Source organism: Canis lupus, chromosome 1 (genome assembly GCF_011100685.1).
Source record: "Canis lupus familiaris isolate Mischka breed German Shepherd chromosome 1, alternate assembly UU_Cfam_GSD_1.0, whole genome shotgun sequence".
In the NCBI taxonomy this organism is placed as follows: Eukaryota; Metazoa; Chordata; class Mammalia; order Carnivora; family Canidae; genus Canis; species Canis lupus.
In genome coordinates, this window is record NC_049222.1 from 117,446,044 (window position 1) to 117,465,497 (window position 19,454).

Consider the following 19,454-nt stretch of genomic DNA (forward strand, 5'->3'; position numbering starts at 1 on the left):
TCAGGCTCTGGAGCAGCCCTTGTTCACTAATTCCTGTGTGACCCTGGACAAGTTACTTAACCTCTCTGGGCCTCAGTTTCTCCATCTGTGAAACAGGGATCAGGTGAGATAATACACATAAAAGACTTAGAACTGGGATGCCTGGGTAGCTCAGCGGTTGAGTGTCTGCCTTTGGCTCAATGCATGATCCCAGAGTCCCGGGATCGAGTCCTACATCGGGCTTCCTGCATGGAGCCTGCTTCTCCCTCTGCCTGTGTCTCTGCCTCTCTCTCTGTGTCTCTCATGAATAAATAAAATCTTAAAAAAAAAAAAAAAAGACTTAGAACAGAGCCTGTACAGAGTCAAGTGTGCTACGCATATTCACTGGCTGTAATTCCGCTTGTTGTAGTCACTGATAGGAGGAGCCTGAGGTCTTGAGACCTGGTCTGCAGGGGAGCGGATGGCAGAGATTTCCCTGAGGGAAAGGTTTTGATCTGAGGACTAACACTGTTACTGAAATAAATTGTCCAACCTAGGATGTAGGATTCTGCTGCCAGCTTCTTCTTTTTAAGGATTTTATTTGAGAGTGAGAGAGAGAGAGAGAGACCATGTGCATGAGCAGCGGGGAGGAGCAGAGGGAGAGGTACACTTCCTGCTGAGCAGGGAGCCCAATTCGGGGCTAGATCCCAGACCCCGAGATCATGATCTGAGCTAAATGCAGATGCAAAACGACTGAGCCACCCGGCTGCCACTCTGCTGTCAGCTTTTAACCCACCAGCTCCTAGCCTGCTCCTCCCCCAAGTAAACAACTATTCATTCAATCCTAGTATCATCTTCGTCCCTTTCTTTCTCTCACATCCAGTCATTGGGTTCCACCCTCAAAATCCACCAAAATTCCACCCATTACTGCCCACACCCCAACCCAGCTCAGCCTCCAATATCTCCTGGATGAGCCTAACAGCCTCCTCCCTGGACCCCTGCTTGCCCCTCATGTTCACTTTTGCATTAGATCATGGCTTTCCTCAGCTCAGAGCCCTCCCTTGCCTCCATCTCACTCAGTGCCAGGGATAAAAATAAGTGGGGAGGACAATAAGGAGTGTTTGAGGAACGCAGTGCAGCCCAAATGGTGCCATGCCATCTGGCCCCCATCACCTCTCTAAGCCCCTCTCTCCCCACCCTGCCCTCATTCACACTCAACCCAGGCAGCTGGGTCTCCCTGCACTTCGAACATGCTAATAAGCACAATCTGCCTCATGGCCTTTGTCTTGCTTACTGTTCTCTGCCTGGAACATTCCTTCCCAGGACCTGCATTTCTCCCTTGTTTCAACTCTGTTCAAATATAATCTCAGTGAGGCCTTTTTTGTTTGTCTTAAAGTTGTTGCCCCCTCCCCCCAACCCTTGCTATTTTCCTTCTCATTTTTTTTTCCTCTGCAGCATTTATCAACTTCCCAAATACTATGCATCTTACCTGTTTAATATGGATGCTGTCCATCTCCCACACTAGAAAATGTCTGCCTTGCTACCATATGTAAGGGTCAGAACAAGCCTGGCACAGGTGTCACATGAATGAATGGGTGTCTAAGCTGAGACTGGAAGGATGATGGGGCTCTCCAGGGAAATGAGAGACAGGGAGAGGGATATGGGCTCCCAGAAGAAAAGCATGAAGGACAGCACCCCTACTTTGCCAGCCCTAGTGTCCTGGTCTCCGGGCAGACTCACCAGCCGCTTTGCCCACAGTGGCAGTTTGCCATTGGTCAGGAGACACTGAGGATCTGGAGAGAGACATGGAATCCATGAAAAGAGACTAAACAACCCAAAAGACAAATGGGCAACATACATAAACAGGCAATTCTCCAAAGAGACAATACAAAAAACAAGAGACATAATAAACGATGCTCAGCCTTACAAACAGTCAGGAAAATGTAAATTTCCATAGGACATCAAAACTAACATGCTTCATATTACCAAGCATTGGCAAAAGCGTGGCAGGACAGAGGGCTTCACACTGCCAGGTGGGGCAGTAACTGGATTTGGAGGGTCCTTGGGGTTCCCTTTTGAAATAAAGTGTGTATTAACCCCATGGCCTGGGAGTGCCAGCCCTTGCCTCTGTCCTGAACAAACACTCTCACGTGTGCCTGAGGAGGCCGAGGAGCAGTCAACAAGGCCGTATTCACAATGGTGTACAGTTGGCAAAACCCTAAATGTCCATCCAGAGGTGAATACCTTAAAATATCCTACTATATGCTGTTGGTTGAAAGAGGGAGGCCTCTAGGGCGTCTGGGGGGCTCAGTCAGTTGAGCATCTGACTCTAGATTTTGGCTCAGGTTGTGACTCAGGGTCGTGGGATCCAGTCCCATGTTGGGAGTCAGACTCCTGATCAGTGGGGAGTCTGCTTGAGATTCCCTCTCCTCCCTCTGCTCATGGTCCTGCTCTAAATCAATCAACCAATCAATCAATCAATCAATCAAATCTTTTAAAAAAAGAAAAAAAGAGGGAGGCCCCTGTTTTGTATCCACTAACATACAGGTTGAGGTTTCTTTCTTTCTTTCTTTTTTTTTTTTTAAAGATTTTATCTATCTATCTACCTACCTACCTACCTATGAGAGAGAGAGCGAGCACGAGGGTACACACATGGAGAAGGGCAGAGAGAGAGGAAGAGAAAAAGTATCTCAAGCACACGCCACACTGAGCGCAGAGGGTGACACAGAGCTTGATATTACAACCTGAGCCAAAACCTAGAGTTGGACTGACTGAGCCACCCAGGTGGCCCCCAACAACATATTTCTGAGAGAAAAAATATACAGAATGATGTCTGCAGAATATAATTTATGTACCTAAATCTGACATGTTCCGAAGGCTGTGTGCATACGTATACAAAAGTTCAGGAAAAGGCCTATAAGGATTCATACCAAACTGAAAGAAGTGGTCACCCTGGAGAGGACATGGGATTGGGTGTGAGGGTGGCAACAAAGAAAATTCACTCACTCTGATTTTTTTCCAAGGCTGAATTCTTTTTTTTTTTTTCCCCCCCAAGGCTGAATACTTACATTCATGTTGCCTACTGTCTAGTCAGCTCCTATTGGCAAGGCCCCCACTCCACACTGAAGCACCTGGCCTCTCTCAGCTGGAGAATCAAGGCCAATGGGACCCAAGAGAAGCCTGCAGTGGGCTTCTGGGCAAGTTTCCTCTCTAAAGGAGACTATAGGATGGACCATCCTATGCAAGCAGCAGCCATCTTGCAACCATGAAGCCTAAGCCCAGGGGATGTACAGAAGGACAGAAATTTAGAGAAAGCCTGGCCTGCTACAAAGTCATTGAGTTACTACTATTCTCTTTTTTTTTTAATGATAGTCACAGAGAGAGAGAGAGAGAGAGAGAGAGAGAGAGAGGCAGAGACAGAAGCAGGCTCCATGCACCGGGAGCCCGACGTGGGATTCGATCCCGGGTCTCCAGGATCGCGCCCTGGGCCAAAGGCAGGCGCCAAACTGCTGCGCCACCCAGGGATCCCCTATTCTCCCTTTTGCCTGAACAACAGAATCTGTTGTCTTCGGGGGAAGAGCGCCCTGTTTTTTCCCTGGGCCATCCCCTGCACCCCCGCCCACCCTCTTTGGTCAGGTGGTCCCAGTGGAGCTGAGTCAAGCCTCCCCCTTCAAGGAAGACCACATGACTTAGACCTGGCCAATCACAGCCACTGGCTCAGAATTGGGCACCATGTCTCACACCGGAACCAAGAGTCACAAGCCCAGGATTCTGCTTGAGCTACTGGGAAAGAGATGCTCCTTTTTCTATCGAGTTTTATTATCTAGAGCTGCTGGGGTAATCTTTGCCCCCAGGAAAGGGAGAGTCTGCCTGAAAGCAAAGCTAACATGGAAAAAAGCAGAGCCATGAGACAGAGAAAAATATATTCCTTCAACATCACCTGACTACCAGGATCTGGCCATTGCCTGAAGCCAATGCTCTGATTTTCAGGTACATGAACCAATAAATTCTCTCTCCCCTAATGAGTCTGGTCGCTATTACACTGAAGGAGTTCTGACTGATAGGATTATTGAGCTACATTTCCAGGCTCTGAAAGCCAAGTAGTAGGCGAAACCCAGCAACAATCCTTACACTGAGAGTCCAAAATAGGGCCCCCTTGGATAGGTGCCTTTCCCAACCTGGGTCCAAGCTGTCTTTGGACGGGGTCTTCAGCAACTCTTCCGATTCACACTCTTCCTCCAGCTCCTCCTCCGTCTGCTCTCCAGGGCTTAAGGAGCAAATCTCGCTGGGCATGGATGTATAGGTCTCCTGCCTGAGGCCAGGAATGGGGGCAGCAAGTAGAGAAATAGGTAAATGGGGTGGGGGTGGGATGGATAGGGATCTGCCTAGGGCTGAGCCCTGTGCTAACTTCCATATGAACATATTATAGACTTCTGGTCAGGATGGGGCTGGGAGGGGCACCTGGGTGGCTCAGAGATTGAGCATCTCCTTTTGGCTCAGGTCATGATCCCGGGATCCTAGGATAGAGTCCTGCGGGGAGCCTGCTTCTCCCTCTGCCTGTGTCTCTGCTTCTCTGTGTCTCTCATGAATAAATAAATAAATAAATAAAAATCTTAAAAAAAAAAAAAAAAAGGGATCCCTGGGTGGCTCAGTGGCTTGGCGCCTGCCTTCAACCCGGGGCGTGATCCTGGAGTCCCAGGATCGAGTGCCGCATCAGGCTCCCTGCATGGAGCCTGCTTCTCCCTCTGCCTGTGTCTCTGCCTCTCTTTCTCTCTGTGTCTCTCATGAATAAATAAAATCTTTAAAAAATAAAAAAATAAATAAAATCTTAAAAAAAAAAATGATGGTGCTGGGAGATCTCACCTGCCACATCTGTTCTGCTGGAAATGCCAACACAATAAGTAAGATATAACAAAGCCTGGGCTCAAAAAATAAGACAAACTCTCTAAGGGCCATAGCAATGTAACTGAAAGCAAAGCAGAGATTGGGGCTTGAGTACTAAGCTGCCACATTCTGTTCTGGAAAGTGTGTGTGTGAGTGTGCGTGGTAGGATGGGTAGCAATGAGGTTTTATCTTCTTTGGGGTACAGGAGCCTAAAACACGCTTGACAAGAGGTGGGGCAGTGGAGGACACCGAAGGCAGAGTGTAAGCCCCAAAACCAGGAGCCAAGGGGAGTCACCCATTCCCTTGGTACCTAGTTCTGTAAGACCTCCAATGCTACATAGGACAAGAGGCTCATGGCCTGGCCTGGTCCCTGTGGGGAGGCAGTGGCAAAGCCTCAAAGCAGAGGACAAGGACGGCTCCAGAGGCAGAAGAGAGGATAAATCCCCAAATCTCCCCCTCAACTTAGACCTCTATACTAAAATCCCTAACAAAAATTAGAATATGAATTCATGCCAAATAAAACCGGTCTTGCAGCAGAAAGACTTTGAGGAATAAGACACGTCAACTCCACTGGATGCTTCTCCGACTCTGTCCCTCCCCACTGCACACTGGGTCCAGAACCTCCCCTTGGTCCCCACAGTCCCCTGGAGTGTCCCCACCACAGTGTGCACAGGCTCTCCAGGCACCCTGTTTTTCTACTTCAAAACCCTTCTCACATGTATTATCATAAATTTGTACTCAAAAGTCTGCGAGTGTGCAGAGGCAGGGCCTAAGGCTGTCCTGGCCACGGCTGTTTCTTCAGCATTAGTCCTCACAGGGCCCAGGGCGGGAAGACATTTCTTTTCTCTAGCAGACAAACGGGGGACAGCCAAGTGACTACAGGACCTGGGCTGGCTGCTCCACCTCTCGTCCTTCCTGTTCTGCTGCTGCTGTTGCTCCCGGTGGTTAATCTCCAGCAAGTGCTGCTTCATGCAGTTAGTGATCTCTGGGCCCAGATGCCAGATGAACACACAGCTGGAGGCCAAAGAGAGATGTGGAAGGAGCAAGAACAGTGAACATGAGGCCAGCGGAACCTGGAGCCACCCAGGTCACCACAGCCAAGACCCCATTCATTCCCTGGCCCCTCCCGGAAAACGAATCTCTGCAGCTTAGTGCAAGGGCTCCAGGCCACACTGGGTCTACATCCTGGGCAGGGTTCTGAGCACCCCAGGAAACCAGGACCTGTTCTGAAGACCTCAAGACTCAAGGAAGGGGTCTGGGGAAGGACCATAATAAATCAAAGGGAGTGACAAAAGGGACTTCCTTGGGCACCAGCCACATGTCAAGGACTTTATACACTATCTTATTTGATCCTCACTGCAGTTTGTCAAAGACATGGGGGTCATCTTTTACAGAGGGGCAAACTGAGGCTTAGCACTGGGAAATGACCTGCTCAAGGTGCCAATTAAGTAAATGGCAGGCAGATCTGGGATTGGAACTCAGGGCTGGTGTGACACCGAGGTACACGCCATCAAAGGAAAGAATAGTAAGCTGGAACCCATAGTAGAGCTCTCTTAACGGACAGGTTTGGAGTTTGGTGTTCCTGCTATCTGAGCCCCTGCACTCCCCAAAGCAATCTGGTCTTGCCCGGTACTGGAGGGAGGCCAGCCAGGGGTGGCCTCTAGGCCTTTCCCACCTGTCTCCAGATACTGTGATCAAGTGACGACAGTCGTAGGTGAACTTCATGCTGGTAACAATTTCTGAAAGCAGAGCAGAGAAGCTGTGCTGGCTTTCTGACCCAGAAGGCTGTGTGGGGGCACATGGGGAGGTATCTTCCTGCCACAGAGGGAGGCACACCCACCTGAATGACCAAACATCTTGGCAATGCACTCGCCTGAATAAAAGTCAATCACCGAGATGCTTTTGTCGGAGCAGCTAGTGGCCAGGAAGGTGCCTGAGGGGTCCACATGGACCTGCCAAGAAGAGGACCCACATGACAGTGCGGCTGCTTCCTCGCTGTGGTGAGGCCCGGGTCAAACATCACAGCCTCCACTGATGGATGACCCTCTTATGCCGGACACTTGGCACCTGACTTGTCCCAGGCAGCCCTCGGGACATACACCCTGGTTAGGATAGGAACTCCTGTTCCCACTTCACAGGTGAAAAAATTACCAAGCACCCCCCGTGCCAAGCATTGTACACATGCAAACTGATTTCTTCCAGAGAAGAACCCTATGATAGAGACTCTTTCTTTCTTTCTTTCTTTTTTTTTTTTTAAGAGATTCTATCTGCATTTTACAGATGAGGAAACAGGCTTCAGAGGAGATGACCCTTGCCCAAGGTCACCGCCTGAGACAGAGCTATTAAGAGTCTGACCTTAAAGCCTAAACTCAAAACAACTCCCTTACTTCAGGGGCTCTGAGAAGGATCCCCAACCTTGTCCTGAAAACGTGGCAGGGGGCAAGCCTAGTAAAGGAGCCCAGGCCTCTTTGACTGTTTCCACCGTACTACGGCCACTCAAAACAGAAACCACTTAAATGTCCCCGTTTGGGGAAGGGCTCAGTAAATAAAGGTAAAACAGTCTGTGATGCCCTCAGCTCCCAAGCGATCTTGGTCAGCTAGGCCAGACTGGGTGCTGGCCAGCTTGTGATCCTTTGATCAGGTGCCCAGGAGGCCACAGGTCTCAGGTGGCCCATCAGGGTGGCAGACGGACAGGGGGAACATGTGTGGTTTTCACACTAGAGATCCTAGCTACTCACCTTCAGCAGGGACCCTTCGTCACCCTGGGAGCCTTTGTAGCACTTCTTCTGCTTTCCATTCACGGTGTTGTAGACTCTGGGGAGGTGGGAGCATAACGTGGCCAACGCGGCCCTGCCCACCTGCCCCCTCTTACATGTGGTTCCAGCCCTACCAACCATCTTCCTCTCCCCTGGAAGCCCCTTGTCACCTCTTATCCCCATCTGATGCCTGGACTGAAATCCCATCTCAGGGAATGATGCTGTCTCAGGCTGACGTCATGGAGGTTACATACTGGATATTCACTGAGTTAGTTGTCTGCTGAGTTAATGTCTGTCTTCCCTGCTACAGAGCAAGCAGGATGCTGGCACTCAACTTGAATGAGCAGGGCAAAGAGGTGGAGAACCTCTTTGTACACGCTCTCCCCATGCACACCCCCTTTCTCCCCTCTCCTGGCTCACTCCACATCCTTCTCAGTCTCACTTCAGATGTTCTCTCCATCAAGCCCTGCTTGATCCCCAGGTAGGATCAGGTATCTCCCTAGGACCCCCCAAGTCCCGGCCTCTCCCAGCCCTGACCGCTCCATGCTGTCACTGTCTAGTGAGGCATCCATCTCTCCTTCCTTGGACTGTGAGCTCCGTGAAGGCAGGGCCTGGGGCTGCCCTGCTCACTGCTGTGTCTCCTATACTACCCATCCCAGATGGGTGCTCAGGGAATGTAGGTGAATGGATGCATCTGAGCCACATCAGCCCCTCTCAGTCACCCCACATAGGCTTCCAGAGGGCCAAAAGGAACCCCCTTCTGGCCTGGAGCTTAGGCCTGGGTGAGCTCCGTTCCTAAGAAACACCCACTAGGTCCTTCCACCCAACCCAGCTGCCTCAGGGACCGAATGGGCAGGGGAAAAGAGACTTGACACCTCATGAGCACACAGACGCAACTAGGTCTCATACAGGTCCCACTCAGAAACCAGGCCAGGGGGATCTCTGGGTGGCGCAGCGGTTTGGCGCCTGCCTTTGGCCCAGGGCGCGATCCTGGAGACTCGGGATCGAATCCCACGTCGGACTCCCTGCATGGAGCCTGCTTCTCCCTCTGCCTGTGTCTCTGCCTCTCTCTCTCTCTCTGTGACTATCATGAATAAATAAATAAAATCTTAAAAAAAAAAAAAGAAACCAGGCCAGGGGCAAGCCCAGGTGGCTCAGGGGTTTAGCGCCGCCTTCAGCCCAGGGCGTGATCCTGGAGACCTGGGATTGAGTCCCATGTCGGGCACCCTGCATGGAGCCTGCTTTTCCCTTGGCCTGTGTCTCTGCCTCTTTCTCTCATGTCTTTCATGAATAAATAAATAAAATCTTTAAAAAAAAAAAAAAGAAACCAGGCCAGGCCGACTAAGAGCCCAGGGCAGCTCCTTACCTCACATTGCGGTCCTGGCAGGCTACAGCCACATACTTCTGGGTGATGTCAATGTCCATGTCATACAAAGTGGTCTTCTCTGCCACATGGTGGGTACGGACAAAGTGTAGTCCATCTGAGGTCTGGCAGGACAGGCAGGGCCTTCAGAGGACACCCATGACAAGCTTCCCTCCCCAGCCCCTAAGGAGGAAACCCACTCTACCCGCTGGGCACTGCGAAAGTAGATGCTCTTGTCAGCCCCACAGCTGATCATCTGGATGTCTCTATTGCCTGGAGGAGAAGGAGGTGGTACATTAGACAAGGCTAGGCCACTGCTGAGCCTGACTGGGGTCAGGGTCCCTAGTTAGGGAACTTACTGCAAGTATACTCTGCTGGGGAGGGATCCCTGGAGGAGGTGTAAGTAGTATCCTAAGATGTGAGCTGTGTGCATGAGGTGGTACAGATAGAGCAGTGGCATGGCAGGCCTCTGCAGACCAAGGGCAGAGAGGGAAACAGGCCAGGGACACAGAACGGGCACCACTTCTGATTTGGGATTTGGAAAGGTGATTTGGGTGACAGAGTGGAGGCGGGACCAAAGGAGGGGACAAGTGAAGACAGGTAGACTGCTGGGAGGTTCATGCCATCATGAGCAATCAGAGCATCCACACATACCTCAGGCCAGGCCCCGTAACATAGGTGCCTCCCCCTTGACGGCTCACAGCCCACTCCATTGTACAAATGTGAACCAGGGGCTTAGAGTCACACAGTCCTGGTCCCAGGGCGCACGGAGAGTCGGGACAGGGTCAGGATTAGACCCAGACGTTTTCTGGCTAACCACTGTGCTCTAAGCCCTGGCTTCCTCTCCATGCCTCTGATTCCAACAGGCCAGATTGCTAATGTGTCAGGACATGACCCCACCTAAGTTCTATTCCTGCCAAGAATGTATCAGCAGAATGAAATTGTGACGAAAACAAAATTGAAGGAAATTCTATAAAATGACTGGTCTATACCCTGCAGAAAGCCATGTCAGAAAGACAAAGGGCCTGACAGTCCCCACCCCATGGAGTTCTGTGAAGCCTGTGGAACAGTGGCTGCCACCTGGTTAGCACTATAAATATTCTTGCCTTTCTTCTTTTTTCTTTATAGAATTAAAATAATAACAGCACAGATACCTCAGTGTTGTGTTGAGGATGTAAAGACAGAACAGATATAAAACACTTAGAGCCCTGGTACCACAGACCTGCTGCTTCATGGCAGGATACCGGAGAAGCTTGGGCCTGACACACAAGATATAACTCAAGCAGGAGTCACTGGCCCACAGAAGGGAATAAGTCCCATGTGGGGGAGGGAGCGTGACCTGGGAAGGACCCAGAGAGGCCTGCAAGTTACTGGTAATGTTCTGCTTCTTAACCTGGGGTGGGGAGCCCACATGCTTAGCAATGTTAGAACACAAGCGATCAGAACAGTCACTGGTTATAAACAATAGGTGTGTCTGTTCTAGTTCATACCCACTGATTATGAACCTTGATGGGGAAGTTCAACGTATTATTCTGCAAACTACACATATTGTATTCATTTGTTTGGATATGTTTCAGATAACACTGTTAAAGACCGAATCCTTTTTTAGCATGGCAGTGACCATCAGGTTTCGACCAGCTAGAGTCCAGTTTATACTGACAATAAAATTGTCCATGTTGTGAGCATAGCCCAGCTGGAACAGAGCACCCAAGAGCTGGGTTTAGGATTCATGTCCTGTCAGACTGGCTGGGAACTCTGATAAAGCCTACACCCTGTAATGTAGAAGGTGGCCTTAAGGACCAACTCCTGGGCTACCCCTTGGGTCATCATCACTGCTCTCGGATCCAGACTGTTTGTTAAAGCTGAGGTCACTGGTGGCCAAACTGCTAGACTTGCTGACTTATTCCAACTCTATCCCGTGGAACGAATAGGTTTTTAAAGATGTCTGAGAAGTTTTAGCTGGTCAAATCTGGCTGTCTTCATTGACACATCAAACATTGTTAACTTTAGCTACAGAGAGGTAGGGCAGGAGGTAGGGAGGACCAAGGGACAGTAGTACATTCTCAGTCATAAGATTACAGGTAAAAAAAACCTCTTCATAGTCAAGAACTTAGAAAAGTACATGGGTATATTCTCTCCATGAATATATTCTTCTGGAACATCGTTTTGAATATGCTCTTCGGTTCTGATCAGTTAACCCTACAGGACCCACCTCCCCTCCCCTTGGAATCCTTTAGGGCCAAGGACCTCTATACTGAATCCTTTGAGTCCAGAGGAAATCCCTTTGATTTCCTAGTTGAGTGTGGGCTTTGTCAGCAGCCCTGCACAATATCCTAAGCCTGCACGCACTGGCTCTGTGACTCCAGCTGTAAGTGCGAGGATCCTCCCCAGCACAGAGTTAGCTTCCAGCAATTTTCATGGTCACCTATTTTTCTGCCAAGGACACCGGTGCCCACCCTGCCCTCTCACAGGATTGGCACCCTGGTTTCCTTTAGGGGAGCAACATTCATCTAATTCCGGTCCTCCTGGATTGGAGGCAGAGGCAGATATGGGCTGGGGGTGCATGAGTCAGACCTGGTCCAAGAAAACATCCCAAAGCCCTGGCACTGAGAGCTGTTCTGAAAAGAGCACGTGCCTCAAGCCAGCAGAAGGGAAGTGAGCTCCCAATTTCTGCCAAAATAGACAGGAAGAGGGAAAATCTCTTTTCAGTGGCACAGTGATAACCAAGATGCTGCCCATCACAGAAAGGCACAGCTGACAGAGGCAGTCTTGAAAGGTTAAATAAACAAATAAACCAACCAACCTTTGGATCCAGCTGGGCCTGAATCCAGAGCTTGCTTTCCCCTCTTGTTTAAGCTAAAGGGAGTCTTACTGTTGTTACTTGCAGCCAAAGGAGTGCGCCAAACAAGGTGGAGGAAGCAGGAAGGGAGGGGCTCACCAGCAAATTTGATGGCCGTGATGGAGGAAGAGTGGTCATCCAGGGTCTGCTCCAGGTTGTAGTTCTTCTCCACATTCAGCACATGGATCAGTCGGTCCCGACTGGCTGAGGCCAGCAAGGTCAGCCCTGTGAGTGGACAGGGTAGCCTTGGGTTCCCAGGAGGCTGCTCAATGCCTTGGCCTCCCACATGGCAATGAGACTGGGCTTCCCCAGCCTTGAAGAAGGGGTCTTTGGTTCTGTAACTGCAGCCAACTTACCCCAAACCCAGGAAGGGACAATTTCCTCAGCTATCTGTAGTCCTGCCCCAGGGCCCCCAAACCCTGGCATTTCACACCCCATGCCACCAGTTCAGGAGGATGAATCTTCACGTACATACGGACACTCTGCCACCTGTACCCATAGCAGATATCCTAGCAGAGCCCAGAGCTCCTTCTTGTCAAGTCCAACTCTTTGGCTTCCCATGTGAAGCCCTGCCAACTTCTCAGGCTCCCCAGAACACTGTTCCCTCACTCCCGGAGCTCTGGCTCTCTGGGTCTCGACCAGGTCTTACTGATGACCCGCTGCCACACTTCTGCCAGTACACCCCTCAGACAGTGGTACCCTGGTCGCCTGGCATGTCTGAGGGCTAACACATGACTGGAGGCAGAGGAGAGCTTGGGAAGGATGCACTGAATGAAGACAGATCTAAAGAACTGCGGAGGGTGGGGGAACAGGGTGTTTGAGGAAATGGAGGAGGAGGAAAGAGCGTGGGAAGATTGCTAACATATCAGGACACGACTCCACCTAAGTTCTATTCCTGCCAAAAATGTATCAGCGAAATGAAATCATGATGAAAACAGACAAACTCAAATCGAAGGAAATTCCATAAAATGACTGGTCTATACTCTGCAGAAAGCCAAGTCATAAAGACAAATTAAGGCTGTGGAATGTTCCAGAAAAAAGGTGACAAAAGAGCTATGAAAACTCAAGTGTGAACCTGGACTGGAAAAGAAAGGTGCTATAGAGGAACAATACTGGGATAGCCAGTAAAATAGGAATAAAGACCACAAAAGGGAGGACTATAGGATAAAGTGAAACCTCCACAACTGATGTGCACATGGCCATGTAAATGGATGTCCTCATTCCTAAGAAATGCTCACAGACCCACTGGAGAGTGAAAGGTCATGTCTTTACTCTCAAAGAAATCAGCAGAAAAAAAGAAATGAATATGCTAGTATTCTATTAGCATGAGTATATGTACACACACATGCATAGAGACAGAAATGGAGATGGGGAAGCAGATTAAGTCATACACACAGTTATAGGGTCATACAGAATTGAAAAGAAAAAACCCTGAGGAATCTGGGTGAAGAGAACATGGGTATTCATTCTAGTACTCATGGGATTTTTCTGTAGGTATCAAACTTTTTCAAAATAATATGTTTGATATGTGATCTATAACTGTTGATCTATCTTTTCCAGTGGAGGACGAGCTCATCCACACATTCTTTCATTCAGCACTCACCTCTTTAACCTGAGCGCTGTTTGGGGCGCTGAGAACCAGGGCAAGTCCAGCCCAGTCCTGCCTTCCAGATTCTTGTATTCTAGAATCCCAGCTACCCTGACTCAGGGCCCAGCAACAGGGGCGCTTACACAGCCCCATCAGACATCAACTACCCGTTTCTATGGCTCTGCTGGGGGCCCTGCTCCCCTGCCTTCCCCCTTCTACCCTGTATAGGTTTACCTGTCTCAGGCTTGGAGTACTCCAGGCACAGCACCTCAGCATCATGGGCTTCCACTTTGACCAGCTCATCCATGAAGTGTAGCTCGTGGATCCTGGGAGACATACTGTCCACTGTACCCTACCCAGAGCCCCCGCCCCTCGGCTCTAGGTGCTCTGCCACTGCTAGAGAATGTCAGAATGTTGCCCGCGAGGCAACATGGGGGACTCTCTGCCCTGGCCAGCTAGTCGAGAGATGCCTAACCATTCTTTTCCTCTAGAAACCTGCTTTCTCAAAGGTTTGAGAATGGTTTGCCCACCTCAGTGGGTGGGCACCCAGACACTTATGGCTCCATGGGCCAGGTCTAGGATAGTCCTCTGGGGGAAGAGGAGTGGAGCAGGGTGGTGTCAGAGGAGATCCCTGGGGGTGGGGGAGGGGCCGGGGGTCAGAGGTCAGAGGTCAGACTAAGGATAGGACCTATGGGTGGGGAATACTTCACTACAATCTCTCATTCTTAAAGACTCTCAAATCTAAACTTTCCTCGTTCTCTCCAAATGAAATCAAACCACCTACAGGCTATCTAGGATGATATAAGAGCCAGTTATCCCAGGTCCTCCACTCTAGCTGTGTGACCTTAGCTTAGCCACCGGCCTCTCCTGCCTCATTAACCTATCTGGACATGGAGCTAATACCAGCACTTGCATCAGAGGTGGGTGAAATGACTACGTTGGTTGATGCAGTATCAGGCCACATGGAGCATGTGCTCTCTACCTTCCCCCCCCTCAACGGCCTTCCATTCCTCAACGGCCTCGGCACCCAGGGGGTCACAGCCATCATATTCTGTCAGCAGCTACTGGGCCAGTAACATCTTAAAAAAATCTCATAGTGGGGGTAAACAGCCTGAGCTCTCCAATGTCCCATCCTCCTGGCCCCCCTCCTGCGCCACCAGGACCCCTCATGCCCCAGCTGGCATCCCCTCTGACTATTCAGCACCAGTATTACATGGCTGGTGAAAGTGTCACCCTAGTCTGTAATTGTGCAAGTTTGCCCATCTACAATGCAGGCACTATTTGCAAGCCCCAGCTGCTGAGGTCCTGGAGCTACACTATCTCAGCCCTCTGGAAGACACTGCTTAGCTTACGTTCTCAGGGATGGCTGGTTTCCAGACTGCCATTCACAGTCCCTCATTCTCAGTGGGGAAGCAGAGGTGCCCAAGTCAGGGCTCCTTCACACCACCCTCAGGACCCAAGCCTGAGCTGGGAAGATACATTAGTCATCTGCCAGGGCTTACTTGCCTCAGATTTCCACTTCGGTCGCCTGAAGCCAAGTGCTGGCCATCAGGACTGACCTGCATGACTCGGACCCCAGCCTTCACATCCACAGGTGTTCCATTCTCACTCCCTCGGTCTGGGAAGTGGGACATGTCCTGCAGGTGCTGGATGTCATTCTCTACATACACTACCTTCAGCAGGGTCTGCAGGGAGGAGAGGGCTGAGGTCAGTGCTCTGGGAAGGTCTGAAGCACATCTGCAATTCTGTCTCCCAATAGCCAGGCTCTCATTCTTCATAGTAACAGAACTCCATTTTTTAAAAATATTTTATTTATTTATTCATGAGAGACACAGAGAGCAGCAGACATAGGCAGAGGGAGAAGCAGGCTCCCTGCAGGGAGCCCGACGTGGGACTCAATCTCAGGACCCCGGGACCACGCCCCAAACCAAAGGCAGACACTCAACCACTGAGCACCCAGGAGCCCCCAGAACTCCAAATTTAACCTTCTCTACTGAGAATAACTGTTTCCTACCCTCCCCTGCAGCTAGATGAGGCTCTGTGAATAAATTCTGGTCAATGAGATATAAAACAAGTGAGAACCCTTCTGCTTCCTTTTCCTTTGTTCTTCTACCTGGAGCTCTAGCAGCCATATTGGATGACATGGTCAAGGGCTACTCCAAAATGACAGAGTGGAGAGCTGAAGGCTCTTGGGTCTCTAAGGACTTCCTATAGCTGCCAAAACAGCTTGGACTGGTTACCTCCAGGCTATTTAGGAGTCAGAAAACCAAACGTTTACCTCTTATTTTGGATTTTTCCGTTGTATGCACCTAAATGTAACATATCACAGGTATGGAAAAGAAGTTAGTAATACTAGGTGAAGGGGATGAGGGGAGTAAAGGGGCACCTGCTATACACACCCTGCATAAGGGTCAGCCAAACTGACCATTCAGGTTTTTCAACTCATCAGACTCTTTTCCACCTCAGGGCCTTTGCACAGGCTAGTCCCTTGGCTTGGACACTCTCCCCTGCCCTCTTTACTCATTCCAATCCTCCATATCTCAGTTGCCTCTTCCTCTAGGAAGCTGCCCTTGACACCACAGGATAAAATCAGATGACACTTATATATCCTACTAGCATTTCGCAATTTTCTTTCATGGTGATTATCATGTTTGTGATCATATCATAGGGGCGGCGCCCGGGCGGCTCAGTGGGTTAAGTGTCTGACTCTTGATTTTGGCTCAGGTTATGATTTCAGGGTTGTGAGACTGAGTGCTGCGGTCAGTGAGGAGTCTGTTTGAAGATTCTCTCCCTCTGCCCCTTATCACTCTTCCTCTCAAATAAATATTTTTTTAAATGATTATTTATGGGGTGTTTGCGTGGCTCAGTCGATTAAGTAACTGCCTTTGGCTCAGGTCATGGTCCCCGGGGTCCTGGGATCGAGCCACACGTTGGGCTCCCTGCTCAGTGGGGAGTTTGCTTCTCCCTCTGCCCCTCTCCTGCCTATTCTCTTTCTCTCTCTCTCTTAGATAATAAAATCTTTAAAAATGATTATATCATAATTTGTACAGTTACTAGTTCACTGCACAGTGCTTAGCATAGATTTTTTTTTTTAAGATTTTATTTATTTATTCATGAGAGACACACAGAGAGAGAGAGAAAAGCAGAGGGAGAAGCAGGCTCCATACAGGAAGCCTGATGCGGGACTCGATCCTGGGTCTCCAGAATCACACCCTGGGCTGAAGGCGGCACTAAACTGCTGAGCCACCCAGGCTGCCCCATAGTGCAGATCTTAATAAGCATCTGCAGAGAAGATGAATGCACAATTCACATCTCAGCTCCTAAGAGAAGCTCCCTCACCGACCTAGCAATATCAACTATTTCTTCAGCAAAATTTTCTCTATATTCTCCCATCATGGCTCTCTTTGGGGTCCTGCCAGCACCCTCACCCAAGGCTTCACAGTTTGGCAGTAAGGTAGACAGGGGAAGCCTCTCCCTGGTTTGGTCCACCAGGTGCTCTTCCAGGAAGTTCTGACTTAACACTTAGGGAACAATTTCATTTCTATTGAATATGGCAAGTTGCCTGGAGTAGCTGTGTTGACACATACCTGGAGGGCAGGAGCTGACTGGAAGAGGAGAGACCATGCTACTTCAGAAAGAAAAAAAAGGAGAGAGAGAGAAACGAGAGAGGGAGACACAGAGTGCTTCCTGGTCCCTGCATCCAGGGAAGCTTAACACCAAGGTCCATAGGATTCTCTCCTACCCCTCTATCCTAGCTTAAAGCACATCTCTGTTTCTCCTAAAATATGGTTCACAATTAAGCCACTCACGTTACTGAAGATATTCTTCTGCCATTCAGAGTCGGGACTGCTATCCATGTTCCAAAAGCGGATGGTGTTGTCTGAGGAACAAGTAAGAAAAGATCCTGATGGCAGACAAGCTCTCTGATCTTCAAACTCAGGATACACCTACAGTTCCCAGAGAATAAGGCAAAGAGTGATTCATTACAACCATTTCCATGACAGCACTGGGATATTCTATTGTATTTTGGTGGGGGAAAAAAAAAAAAAAAAAGGCATGTTGCAGATAAATAGGCATAGTGTAATGTCTTCTATGTTAAAAATAAACAAGAAAAAAAAGACACTACATGCTACCATATGTTGTCCATGCACCATCTTCAGCCCAGGTCATGAAACATCCTCGCACATAAATTTCCAAGGCAAATGGGCAGCCCAGTCAAAAATCACTAAGCAAAAAAGGAAACAAGGTACCATGGGCAAGAAGCAGCAGAAAAAACAGTCCACCTTCAAATACTGGAAAATCAGACAGAATATAAAATAACTCTGTTTAATGTGTTTAAAGAAATAGAAGAACTTTGACAAAAGTAAGAGTAGTCAACCATAAACTAGAAAGAATAACTAAGCAAACCTGAAAAAGAACAAAACTATTTCTAAAAACAAAATACAGCTCAGAGAGTCAGAGAAATAACATATAAAGGAATTTCAAAATATGGAACACTGAGTTCTGAGATGATAATAGCAGCAGCATAGATTTTTTTTAATCTAAAAAACCCACACAAGGCACCTAGGTGGCTCAGTTGGTTAAACATTCGACTCTTGGTTTTGGCTCAGGTCATGATCTCAGGGTCATAGGGCCGAGCCCCGCCTCAGACTCTGCACTCAGTCTGAGTCTGCTTGAAGATTCTCTCCCTCTGTCCCTCCCTCAACTTGCACACATGCACTCTCTAAATGATTAAATTTAAAAAATCCCCACATAAAAATGAGTGACCAAAACCACATGAACAACAATACAGCAAAACTAGGTGATAAGATATTCTCTTAACTCCCAAAAGATAAGCAGGTAGGGACAAACTACCTCTAGTCATAAGATCTACACATCATCATGTGTATGAGAGAAAGTAGAGGGAAGCAATGAAGACCCTGACAGATCCAACAAAGGATAACCCAAAGTAGCCAACAGGTATTCATGGGAAGGTACAACAGGCCAAACTGAACAGTTTAAATTGGGAGGGTTTTATCCTCTCCAATAGTGGTTTAACTGCAAGGTTTGGCAGTTAGGTCTGAAGGGGAGTTTGAAGAAATAGTTGATATTGCTAGGTCAGTGAGGGAGCTTTTAGGAGCTAAGATGTGAATCAAATCAGGAGGGTTTCATCTTCTTCAATAGTAGTTGAGTGCTAGGTTTGGCATTTAGAAGTCTGGAGCAGTGAAGCCCATAAACTCTCAAAACTGACCTGCCAGGGCTCTCTTTGAGGACAAAGGCCTATCCTGAGGGCAAACTACTGAGTGGAAACAAAACTGATCAAGAGAGAGCCAGGAGAGCCAGAGTAAAGGGGAGGCTTAGAACAAAGTAGAGGTACACATAAACAGGAACATAACAAGGAAATATCAAAAGGCAAGCTGCCATATTTTTTTAAACAGTATAAAAATCATGGAAGATGGAATTTTTTCCTGAGAAGTAGGAAAATGTTTTGAACACCAACTTCTGTGTGTTTTTTTTTTTTTTTTTTTTTAAGGAATGTCTATACCCAAGATGGAGCTCAACCTCACAATCCCCAGATGAAGTCTCATGCCAGGCATGCCACAAACTATACCAACTTCTAAAAATTCAGAAAAACTAGTGTTACATAAAAAGGAAAACAAAAAAAGGACCAAACTCAAGTCCCAAAGTTAAAACAAAAGGAAAAGAAAGAAAGCACACCAGAAACATATTTCCACAAAACAAATCAAAACTGTAACTTACTATTTCAAGATAAGCTAGAAGACATTAAGAAAATGATCTGAGATATGGATAGCAACCTAAATCACAATTAGAAAAACCAGAAATAAAGGATCCCTGGGTGGCTCATGAACTGTTCCTGACAAGTCTTCCAAAGAATGAACTCTGAACTACAAAAACAACTGGAGATGTCAACAAATGTCTATATGTAAATATCTGTTACTTGTAGAACAAAGAATAAATATGGGTCAAGTGACATCACTGAAAATGGCACAGTAGGGAACTCCAAAAACTATCCCTCCACCAAAGCAACCTTAAGCTGGAAAAAAACTATCAGAATCAACTTTTTCA

General features: G+C 48.5%; 1 protein-coding gene and 1 long non-coding RNA gene across 2 annotated transcripts in view; one reads left to right on the plus strand and one right to left on the minus strand.

Annotated features, from left to right (window-relative positions):
- The window catches only part of WDR62 (WD repeat domain 62), a 47,537-nt gene that overhangs the window by 6,088 nt on the left and 21,995 nt on the right, over nucleotides 1-19,454 (minus strand). The window contains exons 10-21 of the mRNA XM_038529217.1: nucleotides 17,198-17,335; nucleotides 14,895-15,073; nucleotides 13,623-13,714; nucleotides 11,900-12,025; nucleotides 9,167-9,234; nucleotides 8,965-9,086; nucleotides 7,581-7,656; nucleotides 6,683-6,794; nucleotides 6,518-6,581; nucleotides 5,728-5,856; nucleotides 4,137-4,270; nucleotides 1,699-1,751 (exon numbers count right to left, since the gene is read on the minus strand). Coding sequence (XP_038385145.1) covers nucleotides 1,699-1,751; nucleotides 4,137-4,270; nucleotides 5,728-5,856; nucleotides 6,518-6,581; nucleotides 6,683-6,794; nucleotides 7,581-7,656; nucleotides 8,965-9,086; nucleotides 9,167-9,234; nucleotides 11,900-12,025; nucleotides 13,623-13,714; nucleotides 14,895-15,073; nucleotides 17,198-17,335 — 1,293 coding nt within the window. The remainder of the gene's footprint in view (nucleotides 1-1,698; nucleotides 1,752-4,136; nucleotides 4,271-5,727; nucleotides 5,857-6,517; nucleotides 6,582-6,682; nucleotides 6,795-7,580; nucleotides 7,657-8,964; nucleotides 9,087-9,166; nucleotides 9,235-11,899; nucleotides 12,026-13,622; nucleotides 13,715-14,894; nucleotides 15,074-17,197; nucleotides 17,336-19,454) is intronic.
- On the plus strand, nucleotides 13,371-15,601 carry LOC119869627. The gene is made up of 3 exons (XR_005354721.1): nucleotides 13,371-13,897; nucleotides 14,175-14,308; nucleotides 15,224-15,601. It is a non-coding gene; the product is annotated as an uncharacterized LOC119869627 (long non-coding RNA).